Consider the following 18388-nt stretch of genomic DNA (forward strand, 5'->3'; position numbering starts at 1 on the left):
AAAACTTAAACATTTTTACTAAGATCAATCATCAACATGAACCAAAACCTTTTTTGTTTTCAGTTTCCTGAAAATCAGTAATCCAACCTAAATAAAAACATGGTGGAAATATAGTTCTGAGAAAACAAGAATAACATTCTCTGCAATTATCCCTTTTTTATTTTAAATTGTTGGAATTTGTAAAGTATGTGTTTAAATAAATATAATTAATTTGATTATTGGTCAAGCATGAATAGGTGATTATAAAATCTCATTATGAGCCCCATTAAGTGGGAAGAACTCAGGTTTTGCCAGATAACTCTTCAAACTAACGATTGAGCTCCACAGATACTGATGCAGCAATAAAACATCCTCATTTTTATATATAATATCAACTCACACTTTTCCTTTGTGTTACCCTGTCCTAATTATTCACAGATGGCAAACTGTCTTTCTTCATTTTTGCTCATAATAATCAAATATGACAGGTCTAAATGAGTATGTTTGTTTTTGCCTCTAATTTGTCATTTTACCATTCTGGGATCCAGTCTCCTCATGTGCAGGACATGTTTTGGGCTACCAATGCAGCGTTTTGGTCTGGCAAAAGGTGCAGACTCCAATCTTTTTCCTGGCGGCCGTCTGTTGTTTAATGTGGCAAAAAGTCGGCTTTACTGCTGCTGAGTAGGTGGAAACCTGCATCTTGGATTTTCAGGATGGATCAGGCTGCACTATGAAGAGCTGAACTGATCCAAATTTCTCAGTGAGAAGTAAAAATGAATTATTTCTGATGCAATGCAGTTCCTTTTTTAACCTTTAGAAATCTGTGAACATTACTGTAGTGTGGACACTTGGAAATTCCTTATACAATAAAAAGCAAGAAAGATGATGCTCGAGTACATCATATTAAATAATTATATTAATAGGTTTCCATATATTAATATTAAAATAATTATTAATCCACCTCATCAGTTATTTTTAAAATTAAGATTTTGACATTTTGACATTTTGACTTTTTTAAGTAGAGCAGTGGAGACTCAATTGTCCTTTACTAATGGACTAAGTAAGCCAACAGATTAAAAATGATTATTTTTTTGCTAATTTGTAGTCCACCCTTTTTCATCTGTGTTTGTAGGGTCATCCTGTTTGCCATAGTTTGCTTTGGAAAAGTATTAAGTCATGGAAAGAAAAGCTAAAATAGTCCAAAACCTTGTGGTTTGCATGATCTAAAGTTTTCATGGAGAGGACAAATATTGACAATATCATGTAAATTATTTTATTGAAAATGGAAAAGCAATAGTCATACTTAAAGCTCCCAAAAAGATGAAGTATTTCATATTTTTTGAAGCTTTATTTATGAAAACTACTCAACACATAGCCTTCCAACTAAGGTTTTTATATGAATTATCCTACTATGAAGGATGGATGGTGAATGTTGTTTATGATTCTTGCAATCTATGACAATTTTAGTAGCCTCATTATTAGTGCTGAACAGAAACGGGTGGGAGTACAACAGCACTCCATATACTCCACTCAGCCAGATAAATTTAAGTCCATTACTGTCATTTTGTAGCGACTCTAAATTAAACAGTACTATAGGAAATTGTAAGGTTTTTAAGCTTCACCTCCAATGTAATAAAACCCAACTATGCCATCGTACTGGTAACAGACTCATGCCTAATTGCATGGTATTGCACTATCTTGTTAAGAAACAGTAAAAAAAATACTTACAAGTTCAAAGTATAAGTCAGTGCGAGCCACTTGGAGCTCATCAGCCTCCAGCTATGACTGTGCTGTATACTTCTGCCTCTGAGGACATGTCAAAACAATCAGTGAAAGACTGGGAGTTTTCTTTTCAGATTTTGCTTCCCCATTTTATTAAAATTTCCTCTTTTCTAGATAAAAATATTGTTGGTTAAATACTGAAAATATGAATTTAATTTTTCTTTTGAATCAAGGTAATAAAACTGAAAAGTCCCACTTCTATTTCAGTCTATAGAGATATGTGCATGTGGCATGTTTGTTTATTTTCTGTTTTATTCAAAACTGATATGATGTGTTGGTTTTGAATGTATCAAAACTGAATGTGTCGGTTTTGTACTCAAAACCAATATATTTTTCTTCCATCATCGGTGTAAGTTGCATTTATTGAATCAAAAGTTACATTGAACTATGTTGTAATTAGGAAATAAATATAAAAATACAGAATTAGGTCCTTGCTAATCAAACAAAAAAGCCAAAAATTGCCATTGGCCACATCATCCCTACCTGGTGCATCTTTAATTGGTGTACATTCAATCTAGAGCTTAAAGTTGACTGAAATATTTTTTCTATCTCCCTACAACAGCAATCTCTTTATCTGCAGAGAATATTTTCAGCCCCTCACTGATTTGAAAGCTTTCACTGTTTATTGGTTATGTACCTTCATTAATCATCATCTCTACTGCAGAGTTTGCTGTGGTTTGTTGCTGACTGAGCTATTGCTTGTTATGATCAGTGGCCTGGGTGCGATGAAAGAGATGGATAAATTATGCCAAAAGCAGCCGGTACATCGACCTTGTGGTTAAACATTTGTTCGTCAATGAGGCCACTGACGTTGCAGCAGCCTTCTTTTGTTATGGGGTGCCTACTGTTCCGCTGACATAAAATTATTTTAATATAAGGTTTAAACTGGTGCATCATGCAGACATTGCTTAAAAATATATTTTACCTGGCATCTACAGGCTCATTGTATATTTTGATGAGATTACATGAAGAAATCATAATAACATTGTTTGACTGGCATAAGGCCCTTATTATTGTGTTGCATCTCTAAGATTTGTTTTCTTAAAAATATTTTAGAAAATATCTACTTCACTGATTCATATAACAGTGAATGAATTAATTACAAGGAAGTTTGTGTTTGTAATGTAACAAAATATGTAAAAGTTAAAGGAGAGTACATACTTTTGCTTGGCACTATGAATGTGTTTGAGGCTTGACTGCGGCTTAATTGACAAAAGTACATTTGTTCCAATACAGTGGGCAGATTTGGTTTGTATGCACTCCAGCCCCTGCAGGTTCACCATGAGAGGGATGAGAAGTTCACACTTTGCCTTCATGGCTTAGCAGCAGGAATGCATGCTCTCTGTAGGTGGTGCAGCTGCTTTCATTGATTATTGGGACAAAACTGGGTTGTTGCACGCTGAGAGAAAACACATCGTGTCTGTGATGTGTGCAGATCCCCAAAATTCACCTATTCCCCCAGATCTTTACAAGCACTGTGATAGTGACTCAGCCTATAAGCACACATGCTTTTGTGTTGCCTAACAGTGAATGAAAAGAAAGTTATCACAGTATATTATGTCGGAAAGAAAAAAAAACAACTAAACGTTTGTGTTCCTTACGATGCAGCGTGTCTGCATTAAAGGAAAGCAACTTACAGACCTTAAAGAAATAGATGCAAATATGTTGTAATTACCAGGTTAAAACACAGACTTTTACAGGACAAACTATAACATTGATAACATTAATGGTATTGATGTTATTGTCCGCAATAAAAAGCTTTGGTTTTTCATATTTATTTAAATGGAAAACAGAATGTTTCTTTGTCAGTAGATGCATTTCCAGTGACTGTAAAGCTTCTTAATTTGGATTATGCTGAATAAATTTGAAACAAACCAGTTTTGAAAAAAGCTCGGGTTTTTGCAATAGGAAGAGGTGGTTTTCCAGCTATATCAAAATTAGTGTATTTCGAGAAACTGTAATGGAAACACACACCTCATATCAGCAACGCATTTTTGTTCACACAATTGCTTCTCGCTGAATTTATTTATTTTCTTCCAACCTTTTTTGATTTTTGGAAATCAAACTTAGTGTGGTGTCCATTTTAACACTTTACAACAACTTGTTTCTCATTGTTACAGCAGTTTTTATTTTGATCATTTTACATCAGTAAAAAAGCCTTGTTGGGATAGTATATATTTCTCTCTAGAAATAGTTATTAGTCAGCATGTGGATGTCTCTGAATATAAAAGAACCAAGGTGTACATGGTGTGAAGGCCTTAAATGAACTGTGAAGAATGAAGAACAGATTTTATCATTACCTTAAGCCTGTTTTATATCCCTTGACTGTGTGTAACTCCCTCACAGACTTATTCTTTTGCATTATACATTTTCTCCACCCTCTGTGTCTTTGTCATTGTACCTATTGGTTTTTTCTTGCCATTGTCTATCCCTGCCTTTCTTATGTCAATAAATTTTTGTCTTCAGCTATTTTTAGTTTTCGGAGCTCTGATTGCAGAAAATGAATTGTTTTATATGTCCTTAATATTGCACTTCACTCAGACTTTAAAATCTTTAGCAGATGTTTATCTCCAGGCAGATGACTGCGCTGCCACACATCAGTCTCCCAACCCCCTACAAGATAAACATCTCTAACAGGAAAGAGATCAACATGAAATAGAGAGGTCACTGTTGCAGTGTGGGCTTCATTCTTCATAATTTATCGTAACTGCAGCTGATTAGTAGAGCTCAGATGTTGTAGTTTATTATAATCTAATCCACGAGTTTATCCTGGAAGTTTATGTTAAAGTATTTATGGCTAAATGTTCTGTTCTCTTTTAACATTCTTAAACCATTTAAAACTGCAGCCATAATTGGAAAGGCTCCCCTCAGCATGATGATGTCGCCACTACCTTGTTTGTAGGCATAAAAATTCAGGTTTCATTTCATGTGACCAATGCACCTTCTTCCACATGTCTAATGTGATTCCTGTATGGTTTGAGGAAAACTTCAAGTAGGAATTCTTATTCTTTTAACAATTTGTTTAATTTCCTTCTTATTCTTCTATGAAGGGTGAATTTATAGATTAACTGAATAGGGACACTGTAGCTTGAATGGTGCTGTTGGCTGTTTTATGAAAATGCTACTCTTACCCAGCCGTGGGTTGTGTGGAGCTTAGAGTCTGTCGAAGGAGGAAGGTGGTTAACACCTGGGATGGGCTACTTGTGCATTTCAGTCTGTTTAGCGTACTGATCTACTTCAACTTGAAGCTTTGACAGTTTAGACAAAACCAACATAGAAGAGATTTTCTGGACTTTTTATTTACTATGCACCACAGATATTGTATTGTTGCGGTGACCTTTCCTAAAATGACCTGTGTGTACACATTCTGCAAACCAGGCTGCTGAGAAACTTTAATTATAAGGTTTTCGGTGTGAGCAAATGCAGGTGTGTTGTTGACCATCTTTTACACTTGGTCAAAATATGTTGCCTAGCAACCCAGACAGGCATTGACTGGAACCAACACCACACCACATTTTCTTTCCCCAGTAGAGATCAAGGGAGATTCTTAAATGCACAAATTTATCTTTCAACTAAAAGGGAAATAATTCTATTTGAAGAAGGTCTGAGTTTATCAGATCATGTTTGACTGTAAATAATGTTTCTCTGTTTATGAGACTTTTAAACATATGACTGATGGAATGCAAAACTGGATTTTGATTCTTGGTTCTAATAAAAGGAGACTGAAGTGCCATCAGTAATGGAAAACAGAAATTCTGCTACTTTATCAAATACATTGAACATGAAAAAAACTAATAATTAGTGATTTACCTTTATTCTATAGTTTTTCTCTTTAGTGTCATTAGACAGACAAAGAAGACAAGTCAGGTGTAGGACATTATTTTTTTCAAAAAAAAAAAAGTCTTTCTGGAAAGAAATCATTAGGTAATTAAAACAAGTATTGGAAGGGAAAAGATTGCACAGTTGAATGTGTTAATACCAGCTCTGTGTCAAACCTGAGATCTGGCCCCAGGTGCAAACAATTTCCAGAATTCCCCTGCAGTATTAAAAGGCAATGCCAGCATCAGGAAGAAGCCAGTGAATTACTGATAATTAAAGGAAAATGGATGCTCGAGCAGAGACACTGATGTAAAGTAATTGGATGAAACTGAACTTGTATTGAGCTGTCTGAAGATCGTTTCCTAGACTTTGGGATGTATGTATTGGAAGCTACCAGAGGAATGCTTCTGCTTCTGCCTTCAGGGAAATTGGTGTGAAGATAATTAGGCTAAAATGACTCGTAGCGTTTCTTATTCCATGTTAGCTAACAATCCTTGCAGTGTTCAGTCACCAATTTGAGTTTGAATCATGCAGTGAATTGGTCGGTGAGTCTTAGAAACAGGAATAAGCTCTTGCTGCTTGTTTCCCTTCTGTATTTTAAGTCAAAAAATTGTCTTGTATGCATGTTTTTAGGTTTTTTGAGATGCATTACGTATCTTATCTTTTTGTAGCTATTTTTTCCCTCTGTGAACAGACAATTAAGAACAGGGCTCAGTGCACCATATATCTAGATAGTTGAGATTAACAGTCCAACATAAAAGGAATATGTGTATGTACATATCTGTCTACATATGCAATGTCAACTTAATCTTGACAAATCGAGAGCTTTATTCACTATGACAGAGGGCAGAAATGCTTTTATTGCTGCTGTTTATCAGAAAATCACTTTCTCTGCTGTTAGGTTAAACCTTGCCTGTCAGACTGGACATCACTAAGTAGAGATGGGAACTTACTCAAACGTTGTTCAAGTTTTTAGACTCAGACCACACTCTGTGGTTACTGCTTAAATTTTTGTAAATGTTTCAAATTCTCATAAAAGCTCAAACTTTAAAAGATGTTCTAACTATCATTATTATTATTAATAGCTCTGCTTGCATTTAGGGTAAAGGAACACCAGGGCTGGTGCTTCTCTTTCAGTAAGAATAGCAAAAGAATGGCCTGTAATTTTAAGATTCTCTCAGGTCAACCACAATTATCAGCCATAATTGTAATGAGTCCTTTAAGTGATAATGATAATAGAATAATTAACAAAATGCAGCAGTAAAATAAACGGTGCTCACAGTATAAGGGTAAGACTTCACTAACTGCCAGCTCTCTTTAAGCTGTGAACCCAAGAGTGATCAGATTGCAAATATTAAAGATCTTACTTAAAATTTCAGTGTTTCATAGTGTATCCTTAACATTTACAATCACTGATTTGTTTTCAAAAATATTTTCAGTTTGGTCGTTTGACTTTTGCTGTGAGATATTTCCTCATAAGGAAAAGTTTGCTATATTATAATGTTGCAAGCTAATGATCAGTCGATAATGAGGCGGTGGATGTAAAGTCACTGGCATCCCTGCTGTTGTTATGGTTTTCCACAGTTTAATTTGATTCAGCTTCAGATTTAGACCCTGGAAGAACGTGACTGAGCATTCTGGTGAATTTTAGCAAGACGCCTTGAAGCCAATCAGCTAAAAGAGGCATATCCACCTCGATGTTTAAGCAACGAGAGCTCTCGTCACGGATCTGACAGTTGATTAAAACTCGGTCCAATCACCTGAGATGTGACTTTGATGTATCAGGGCTGACTTTGTAAAATCTGCGCCTTCCCCAGAACTGAATAAGTGAGTTGAAATTTGCATAATGCAGAACTGGTAAGAAATCAAAAAAATCAAATCTCAAATGGAGATGCATGGAAGAATGGGACTAATAAACAGGCTTATATTGGACATGACTACAAAAAGTCCTCTTTTATCAGCTGTTGTTGCTGTCACTGTCAGTTTATATTGTGAGCCATAATTTTTATTTGTGACCTGCTGACATGGAAGAGTTAATAATCAAAATGCATACGCCATTGTGATATACTCTTATGTTTTGTCACTGTCGAGGTTTGAGTGACATTTAACAGTGCATCATAATGGCTTTGACAGGCAGATGTCTTGTGTGCTGTTGTGGCTGACTGATCGCGGTTGGTTGATTGTGATTGCACCACTTTAGAAAACATTACATCTCCAGTTCATCTGATGCAGGTGCTGTTTGCCTCATTTTCAGTTTTTCAAAATTACTTTTTTTCTCCATTTTCTTGATTATGTGATTTTCCACAAACTGCTTAACTGTGCAATTCTGGATACTTTTTTTTTTTTTTTTACATTTGTATTCAGCTGCCTGAAATTGATCCAAAGCCATTTTCTTCAGTATTGGAATAAAATATTTTGACAGTAAACTTTGTGAGACACAAGAGACACATTTGAAGTATAGACTTATCTTTTGCACAAAAGAATGCAAGCACAATGTGCTTGCTCATGTGTTTCATACCATGTTGCCAGTTCTCTCCTGCACAGCCACATGCTGTGAAACTCCTGTCAGAGTGGAAGTAAAGATAACAAAACATAATTGGAGCAAAACTCCAAGTTTGACCTACCATGTCAGGATTTGAAAACTGAAGTAAACTTTTGCTGCATGTCCTAAAAGGGTCTGTCACAGCAAAGAAAATAATCTGCTGGGACAGAAAAAACACAGCCCACTTATTGGGGAAATTCTAAGACCAAAAGTAAAACATCTTGTCAAACCAGACAAGACCAGCTGAAAACATATCTAATTTGTATTGCCAAATGTCGAAGATGGTGTTTTTTTTTCTTTGTAGTCATCTCAGCTTGACACCTTTTAGTGTTTATTTTCCTGTCCTGTTCAGTGATAGAAATAATCTCTTTCTGAAGCCCAGAGGGTTTAGATGATTACAGCTGTGGAAAAACACTTAATTTATAATGCAGTGGCAGAAGATTCTTTTGTTCGTAGCTCAGATGTCAATTTTATTAACGAGTTGTCAAATTCAGTGACTCTAAAACTCCATTAAAGTCAAAGCCTCTTTCCAGGCATTGTTAGATTTTAGAATGAGCATACGCTAACATGTTAAAAGACTATGTACTCTGATGGTTTTACTTCTGTGAAAAGAGATCCTTTGTCGACTTAGTCACCTGCATCCACAATTCAGTTTTACTCCAAAGCTCTCAAACATAATGATTTCTCTTTTTTGGCTTCAACTTTCCTTCCATTATGATTTTAGGCAGCAGGAGTCTGTTGTGCCCCTGTCTGCTACGCCAACACATTTTTCCTGTTTCTGTTGACGATAAACAGTATTTGATACCAGTTTGAACAATACCCATGGCCTCTGGTGTTCGTCTGCACAATGGAGCACTTGTCTTTGCCTGCTGAGAGAGAACGCCAATGGACAGATAGCTGTTGTTTGCAATTAGGGAGTCCTACTGAGACCTTCGAAATATTTTTTTCCCCGTTAAATTTAACTGTAAAATTTGAAAGCTTTCTACACATATGCAATGCGTTGGGAATGAGCATCCTTGAAAAAGCAAACAAACTGAAAAAAGTCAGAGTTTGGTAGAGAAGACTAGTATTTCATTTAAATAAAAACAACAAAGTGTATTCCTATAGTTTTCTTTGAGGAAGAGTTATTTTTATTGTTTGAACTGAATAAGGATTAAATGAAGTTATCCTCATATTTGACTTCAATGAAATGAAAATGTATTTTTCATTGCACAGCTGTAATCATTTCAACCCTTTGGGCTTCAGATTATGTCTATCAATGAACAGGACAGTAAAGAAGATAAATGAAAAAAGAAACACCTGCGTTTAAGATAAAATCCTGACTGGCCATCATTTTGGCATTCTAACAGGAGGTATCTACCTATGACAGCCTACAAATAAATACATCAAGATAAAACTGACGTTTTGAAATTTGTTGTGTTAACTGTTTCCCATTCCTTTTCTGTTGGAAAATTGACAGAGCAGAATTAATTTGTCGTGGCGAGTTCAAGAGAGGACGCCAGTGCACATTCAGGTCAGGGTACACCAACCTTCATTTAAAAAAAAAGTATTATGAGTTGTCAGACTTCAACGAAGCAGAAAATGGAAGATAATTTAGACAATTTTTAATAATCAAGATGAATGAAAACCTGGAAAGCTGCATTCCATTAAAGCATTAAGATTTTCATTGTGACTTTATACGCAGCTTTTTCAAGTAATATATAAACTATTTAAATATTCTAAACAAATGGCCCTCAGGTGTTTTATTTTAAATTGTTGTTTTTATTATTATTTGTTTTTTTAGAGACTTATGTATAGTGCCACAAGCATGACAAAAATTTAGAAAATTATTCCCTTATTATTTCTATTATTTATGTTTATTTATTTATTTACTTTCATTGTTGATACTTTGGCCCCATGGGACTTTTCTTCCAGACATAGTTTTCCTGAAGTTGTTGCGTCCTCAGTTGAACATCTGAAGGAAAGTTAAATAAGGCATTTAAATGATGTATCAGTGCTGGATGTTGCACATTAAGGACCCATGTGAACTCCGGAAGACCAAAAACAGAGTGAGAAAAGTACTCTGTTTTAATTCAGGCTCTCTAGACCAGATGCACTCAGTAAAGATTGGAACATTTTCACAAATACATCTTGCAAAAGTGACAGTTATGTAGAGGTGGGAATAGGTAGGGACTGACAGTTTCCGCAATCAGCTCGCCTTTGATGATTCAAAATGCTGGATCACTCTGGTAATTCTGTCAGACATGTAATTTCTTCTGCCTCACAGAAAGGTAGTTTCAGAACAACTGGGACCATGACATAATTTGGCCCAAAGAGACTGGGTGTCAGTCATTATAGTCACTGCTCTTTGGGTCTAATCAGTGTCAACTTAATCGCTCATTTCATAACGTTACCCGATAATGGAACAAGTCTCCAGAGGAGAGATTCTGTGAAAACTTTGAGTAAAAAATGTTTTCTGAACCAGTGAGGGCAGTGAGTAAGCAGGGTCTTACAATAATAAAAATAAAAAAAACTAAACAATTTTTTGTCTTTATTTAAAAGTCATTTTCCTCTTTTGCACTGTGGTAGTGTGAAAAGGAATATACCCCCTTACTGATTTTCTATTCTACTGCATGTTTATCACTCTTCAGTGTTTCAGAACATCAAACCAAATATTAGTCAAAGACAACACAAGTAAACAAAAATGCAGTTATTTTTTAAATTTCATTTTGCTTTCTTGCACAATGACAATAAAGGAAGTCTGATTGTGATTTATTTCAAAACTGCATGTTGTGTTTACCCAGGTTGTCTTTAAATTGGTTTAATGTTCTGAAATTGTGATTTGTGACAAACATGCAAAAAAAGAAAAAAAAGTAAATCAGGAAGGACACTTTTTCATATCACTTCAGATCAGGTGTCTCAAACTCCAGTCCTCAAGGGCCGCTGTCCTGCAGGTTTTAGATGTGCCACAGTTACAAAAAAACCCTGGAATGAAAAGGCTTATTTACCTCCTCCTTGTGTAGATCAATTCTCCAGAGCCTTAATGACCTAATTATTCTATTCAGGTGTTGGTGCAGCAGAGGCACATCTAAAAGTTGCAGAACTGTGGCCCTTGAGGACTGGAGTTTGAGACCCCTGCTTTCGATTATTCATCGGTGTTAAAAAAAAAAAAAAAGCTTATGACAAAACATTAAAATACATTAAAGTTCATTACATTAAGCACAACCCACATAAGGAGGCCTTGGTCCTCGACGCAGGTTCGATTCCCGGCCTGGCAACCTTTGCCGCATGTCTTCCCCCTTCTCTCATCACCCTCTTTCCTGTCAATTAACTTTCAAAAAAAGGCCACTAGAGCCAGTAAAACCTTAAAAAAAAAAAGAAAAAATTCTTTAAACCTTGTAAAAAATAACAGTTATTTTCCCAGTGAATCTACAACTCCATTGTGTGTCTGTGGGCCTAGTTAATGTTTCTGCCTGCTGATTGCACTGCAAATCAAAAGTTAGCTACAGGTCAAAAGGTCGGGTGTATATAAGGGGTACAGAATTACTTTTCTCTGTGCCTGTGAATGTTTACATTTGGCCATGCTCACTGAAAAAAGGTTGTAAGTTTATGGGACACTTTTGTAAAGACTTTTTGTTTCACATCTGGAAATTCAGTTTTAAACTCATCACGCACTGTAAAGACGAGAAACAGGAGAAGAAATAGAGGAACTGCTTCTTTAGTTATACATGTATTAAGGCCAGTTGTACAATATCAGAATAACAATACATTTAAACTGAAGACACTTCTTTCTCAGTTATTTTTTACATTTTGTAAATATTTTTGTAGAGCTTATACTGAAATTAATGAAAATTTTAATTACTTTGATAAAAAATAATTCAAGTGGCTTATTTGAGTCTTATAAAATATTTAATCTTACTGTGTTTTGCTCAGTGTAATCAGATATCCATAGTTTGTCCTTTCACTTAGGAGGTTGTAATTTCAAACCTGCAAGTAAAGTTTCCACATACTCTCAAAGTTTGAGTTTGTGCATCCATTTATAAACAAAATTTAATTATTGTCCGAATAATTCTTTGTTATTATTCTTTGTTGAAAATGCAAGACGATTTGGAATTTAGTATATTTAACTGTTGAATTAACAGAATGTGATGTAGAGGTGACCAGAGCGAATGCTTCCTCTTCTCCAATGACTACTATAGATAGAGATCTGAATTTCTCAACCTTTCAGAAGATTCAGGCATGAATGTTGCAAGTCAATGACTCGATAAAATCTGCAGATGTCCTGGACTTGAGTTTTGCATAAAATTTCAGAAGAATTTTTGGGGATATTAAAGTTATCTGGGTAAATAATGATCTACCTAAGCTTTGGGATGCCCTCCATACTCACCATGTGCAGCTTCTGGATCTGACTGATTTGTCATCAAACCCAACAAACTTTTGTATGGAAAAGTATGCTTAAACTAAATGCTTGACATCACCATTTCAATCACATAAAAAGTAGATGCTGCTACAATGACATGGCTATCTGAGTCAGTTATCAGAGTCTCATTTAGGAGAAATACTACGCTTTGTGTCCTGCAAGTTTAAGATCAAAGAATATTGGTGGTTTTATTGAGCCTGTGTCTTCCTTTTTCAGTAATAATGCATTTGCTGAGAAGCTGTCAGAGTTCCCATTTGATCTGATTAGTGCGTTGCAAACACTGATCAAAGAACAAGCCTCATTTGCATATGATCACTTCAGCTTTGAACTTTAGACGCTGAGAGTCAAATTATTTGGCAGACAGGGATCAGCCACGACTTCTCTACCCAATGGGAAGCTAAATTAGCATAACACAGTTGACACTGACATAACATAAAAGCCACAAAGACATTGTTCCATCAATTCTGGATTTTTTTTTTTCATTTTTTTTTGTGTGTGTGTAGGCTTGTAACTTAAAGACATATAAAATACTCATGTTGATAGAGACATTCTGACTCATGCTGTGTATTACTACATAAATATATGTTTGTTTGTTTTTATCACTGTCACAGTTCATAGTTCTTGTTTCCTGTCAAGTCTTTTAAGTGCTACAGACGGGAACCCTCGGGAGAATTACTTTAATGCATTACCAATGTCAAACAAGTCTCTGATTAAACACGCCATTTAAATAGACCTCTTACTCCACGCAGCTCCCTCTGTGAGCTTTGATTCATACCAGATTTTTTTTACTGCACCTTCAAATGTCTTGTTAAGCCAGGCCAATGTTATACCCCCAGTTACAAATGCTACATCTGCACATTTCTTTGTATTTTTTTTGGGGGGGGGGATTATGAAAAAGAACATTATATCAGGCCTGCCTAAATGTTCCCAGCCAGGGTCAAGAGAAAAAACTATATTTTCCTGGCATGGTAACCAAGTAGGTAGACATTTCTCTTTGACAAATGTTTATTTTATAGTGACCTTTCATGGTCTGAAACTACATTATGTAGCTGTTCTAAAACAAGTTTAATATTGTCTTTGGACATTTTTGTGTCATTATTAAGCTTGACTTTAACAGCAGATATTTGATTTACATTCGTACAACTTCCTGAAAAAAACAAAAAACACTTTCCGTTATGATAATGGTAAATGTCATGTACATGTTTAGCGTTTTATTAAGTCTAGAAGAGCCCATACTGATTCATGCTATATCCAGTTACTCACCTGTTCACATACTGATGGTGTCAAGCTTCTGCATTGTGGACACAGCTGCCTTTCAGCAGTCTGACAGATGTGATGTACCGGAGCCTCCGGGCCAACTGACCACCACCAGCAGGCAGGATGGGTGAAGAGTTTTGCTCAAGGATACAAGACAGACAATTCAGGGGCTCAAACCGGCAACCCACCAGTCTCAGGACAAACCCCTAAGCTCTGAGCCAATGTTGCCCCATCACCCTTTAGTCCTAAAATCTGAAAAATCTGATCATCAGGATTCACCCAACCTATGCAAGATCATGAAATAAAAACACAGATCTTATAGCTTCAGCGTTTGATGTGGATGAAATTCTTCTGTAGCTTAGCCTTTAGCTGATTTTCTAGGTATGCTGGAACAGAAGGACTTAATCTTTTCTGAAACAATGGTTCCAGACAAAAGACTGTCTTCACTGTGACATTCCCCTTAATTTAATTTTCTGATCTTTCCACTTTCCCCAGCAAAGACAGTAAATCTCTACAAGGTCACATCATGTTCAACTCCATCATTTATGTCTGAAAATTCTGCACCTTAACATTTATTTTTTTAACAGAATAATTTTCAATTAAGGGAGTAACATGAATTTGCCCTTAATTACTGATACACTGCACAATAGCCTCACATTATTTAATAAAACAACAATTACAGATTATTTTAAAATGTAACATTTTGTGGATTACTTTCAGTTTGGATTTGTGTATGATTATATAAGAAACTTTGATAAGCATGTAGTTACATCATGTTTTTTTTACTAGAAATATTCTACCTTGTAGATATCCAGATTGGGTTGTTCTTAATTGTTTATATGAGAAAAATCTGATCCATTTGGATAAAAAGGAAAGTCTCATTTATGACTGGCCACGGCAATAACACAACTTGTACCAAAAAGTATGATTTTTTTCCACCTAATTTTTGCACATTATGTTTTGTGTAAAATCTTTCTAAAAATGCTTTTACCAAATGACACAGATGAGAGTTTTGATTGCCAAACCATTCTGAGCTGACTTTCCTGCAGGTGTCTCTGATTTTGTCTTTTTCTCAGAGCAGCTGCTATAGCCGCTACTACTGCCACATCTGTTCACATCTGTTTACATCTTAATTTATTGCTAATCAAGCACAAATGTGAAACCTATTACTCTCTGTGGTATTAAACCTTTTGAGTGCTTATGTAGGTGGAAGCAATCAGTAAGAGCAGAATAGCAGACTTTACTTGAATAAACATGTTTCTCTCACTACACATGATAACAAATCACAAAAACATGTTTTTGTCTTCACATATTTTTCGGTATTTTTACTTGCCTAAGTGCAGCCAAAATGAATTAATTTCATTCTCAGTATTTTACAAATAGTGTTGTCACTTTCAGCATGTAAAATAATGTGTTTTTTTCCTGTGGTTTTCAGTGACAGCATGCCAAAGCGGATGGCACTCATCTGCTTCCTGTCTCTGGTCATGCTGATGAGCGTCTTGGGAAACCTGCTGGTTATGGTGGCCGTCTGCAAAGACAGACAACTCAGGTGGGTTTGCGCTTTATCACCTTTCCATGTAAAGGTTATATAGGTTTGATTGTTTATTTGATACAATCTTGTGGCTATATAGTAGATTTAAATAAAAAATACTCTAAGGAAGATCAGGAAGCTCCTTTCTCTTTCCCAACCATTACTTTCCATATTACTTTTTGTAACAAAGCGTCTCTTGTGTAAAGTTAGTTTTTGATCCTACCTAAGACAAACATCTGGAATCATACGAGCAAAACTTTTGCTTTTAATGTTTCAATTTGATAAGGAGATGAAAAAGTTGAACAGAAAATGTTTATATGAAAGACTTTTGCGTTTCATATAAAGATTTTCTTTAAACATTGAGGACAAATCTCGGCAGGGTTTACTTGAGGTAGAAAAATAAATTGACTTCTGTTGTGGACAAAATGGATTACAACAAACTTGGTTCTGTAGTCTTTCCATTCAGATAAGAAACTCAAGCAGTGCATGTGAAGCTGTAGTGACTGTGATAGAGCTAGCAGGCAGACCTCCTCACGTGGGAGCCGCTGTCACAGTGATCTCTGATTTTTTTTTGTCCCTCACTCTTCTCCTGTCCTCTCTTCTGCTCTTGTGTCATCTCTTTTTTTCTCTCATTCTCTCTCTCGCTTAGTCTTTGTCTTTTCTTATCTCATGACACCTGATAGCTCAGGGTGACCTCTGTCTCGTCATGTCGACATGAAGGATTGTCTGTTTGCAGATGCACATTGGAAGATTGCAGTTTGTATATTTAAACAATGAAAATCAGTTGACTTTGAAATTCATTCATGCAGTATACAAAAGTGTTCATTTAAGACCATTAATTTAAAGTCACTGTGTTGTTGTCTCACCTCCCCATGGAGAACATAATTATCCAGGGTCTTTGTTGCTCCCATCATCATTGCCTTATTGCCTGCTGGGAAATTTGCACAGGGACACACACTTACACATATGATGCACATCTGCACAATAGGGGTATCCCTTGGGTGAAGAATCCTTACAAAAATAAAGCTGAACTCAGAGCATCTCATTAAGAACTGTCAAAACTGTTCTTCACTGGAAAATAGGATTTACTGTTTCCCACCAAACATGCAACAGAAAAGCAATTGATAATTAAAGAAGTAAATCCCTTCTGCACTCTTATCTTAATCTACTCTAATTTTACAACTTTTTATGTATTTTATTTGAGTAACAAACAGTAAATAAGAGTAACAGTAGATTGTGCATAGCTGTTAAGTGAAAGAAATGGATCCATCTTTTTAATAAATGATAATCTGAAAATTGTAGCATGCAGCTTTTTTGTTCTGACATGTCCACTTGTGATTAATTTCACTTTGATATATAAATACAGCTATTCTACAAAGGTCTAATTGGTGAGATTTATGAAATCCAACAAACATACCAGACAGGTCAGGAATAAAGTTGTGGAGGAGTTTAAAACAGGATCACGTAATAAAACATCATCCAAATATTTAAGCATTTCATAGAGCACTGTTTAATCTACCATTTCAAAGTGGAAATAAGTATAGTACAACTCCAAACCTACAATGGCCATCCACATAAAGTGATAGACCAGTCAAGGAGAGCATAATTTATGCAGGCAGCTAAAAGGCTATTTACACAAAGCTATTGTGTGGAAATCTCTTATATGATAAGACATCTATCAACAAATCTGCCCTTTAAAGAAGAGAGGCAAGAAGGCAGCCATAGAAAGTTTAATTTGAAAATGTGTTGAAAAAGTTCCCATTGGTTAGATGAAACCAAAATGGCATCCATTCAAAAATGCTAAGTGTGACAGAAAACCTACACTCCACATTCCCTTGAAAGCACCATTTAAAAACTATGCACCATTTTCATACCACTTCACAATCATTTGCTTCTTTCTGTTGGTTGGTTCATCACTTGAAGATTGAGAAAATTTGAGAAAAAATGTCAAAGTTTAATTGGTTGAACACTTTAGCTGGAACTTTAGCTGTCAGTTGGATTGATGTGTGTTCAGCTTGCAAGAAAGGGAAACTGCTGAAAAACTTGGAGGTATTTTCCGCACAAACCCCCCACAGCTTCTTCTGCAGGAGCTGATACCAGCAGAAAGTGGTTCAGAGGGTGTTGCACTGCTCATCAATAACCACCACACAAACACAAGCTCTTGTTTCTCTCAGAGTGACATGTTGAGTGTGTGGAGAAGATACCCACACTAAAACATGCTGCCACACAGTCTGTTTATACCGGACACTGAACAGATCTGGAAACAGTGACACTGTTGTCATGTCAGGAACTTTTGGTTCTCGTAATAATTTGGAGTTCAGTTAGCAATTCTTTTGTTATTTTTATTTTTTTCAGTGTTTTCACAAGAACTACTGTCATGAAGAAAATGTTTCATTCATATTATACATAAGTGTGTGCTAATAATCTCATGCAGTTTTCTGAACCACACAGATGACATGACTTCATGTGGAAGCTCTGTCAATTCAACAAGGGAAACCTTGTGAAAGTTAAACAATTGTAGATGTATTTTAGCATTCCAAATGCAGACACAAAGTGGTAGGCAGTTTTATAAGATTAGGATTTCTTTTCTGTCTTTTTATGAATAATGTGGTCTTGATGGCTGTATCAAGCAGAGTCCCCCTCTGAATTCAAAGTGTGAAACCACCAGATAGAAGACAGGTACTCAGCTGGAAAATGGTGGGCTTCCATCTTTAGGTGTGACTCATGTCTCAACCTGAGTTGTGTCTTGGAGTTATGTTCACAAGTAGGAGTGAAATCAATATCTGGATCAATGCAGCATCTGCACTCATTCACTAAAGGTGGCTAAAATGGACTGAAGAAATTATCACATTATTTCATGGCATTTGTTGTTGACAGAAGTGTTGGAAAAACAACTCTAAGTTCTGTGAATGTTCCAGTTTTATAACTGGTACATTTTGAAAAAGTAATTAGTCACTATCATTAAAGTTTTTTGAAAGTGTGTGGTAAAATCCAAGAAAGTATCAAAGGTGCACGGGCAAAGTAAGCATTAAGTTCCAGGAAATTTGTAGGAAAGTGTCAGGTAAACTCATGAAGCTGT

At 35.7% G+C, this 18388-nt stretch overlaps 1 protein-coding gene across 4 annotated transcripts in view; it reads left to right on the top strand.

Annotated features, from left to right (window-relative positions):
- The window catches only part of htr4 (5-hydroxytryptamine receptor 4), a 137438-nt gene that overhangs the window by 58664 nt on the left and 60386 nt on the right, over positions 1–18388 (top strand). For 3 of the 4 annotated variants that reach the window (XM_044127247.1, XM_044127245.1, XM_044127246.1), the window contains exon 3: positions 15214–15327. In XM_044127247.1, the coding sequence (XP_043983182.1) occupies positions 15214–15327 (114 nt within the window). Of the gene's footprint in view, positions 1–5864; positions 6126–15213; positions 15328–18388 lie in introns of those variants that run through there. The other variant, XM_044127248.1, reaches the window with a different exon arrangement.

This window comes from Gambusia affinis, linkage group LG09, assembly GCF_019740435.1.
Source record: "Gambusia affinis linkage group LG09, SWU_Gaff_1.0, whole genome shotgun sequence".
Taxonomy (NCBI): domain Eukaryota; kingdom Metazoa; phylum Chordata; class Actinopteri; order Cyprinodontiformes; family Poeciliidae; genus Gambusia; species Gambusia affinis.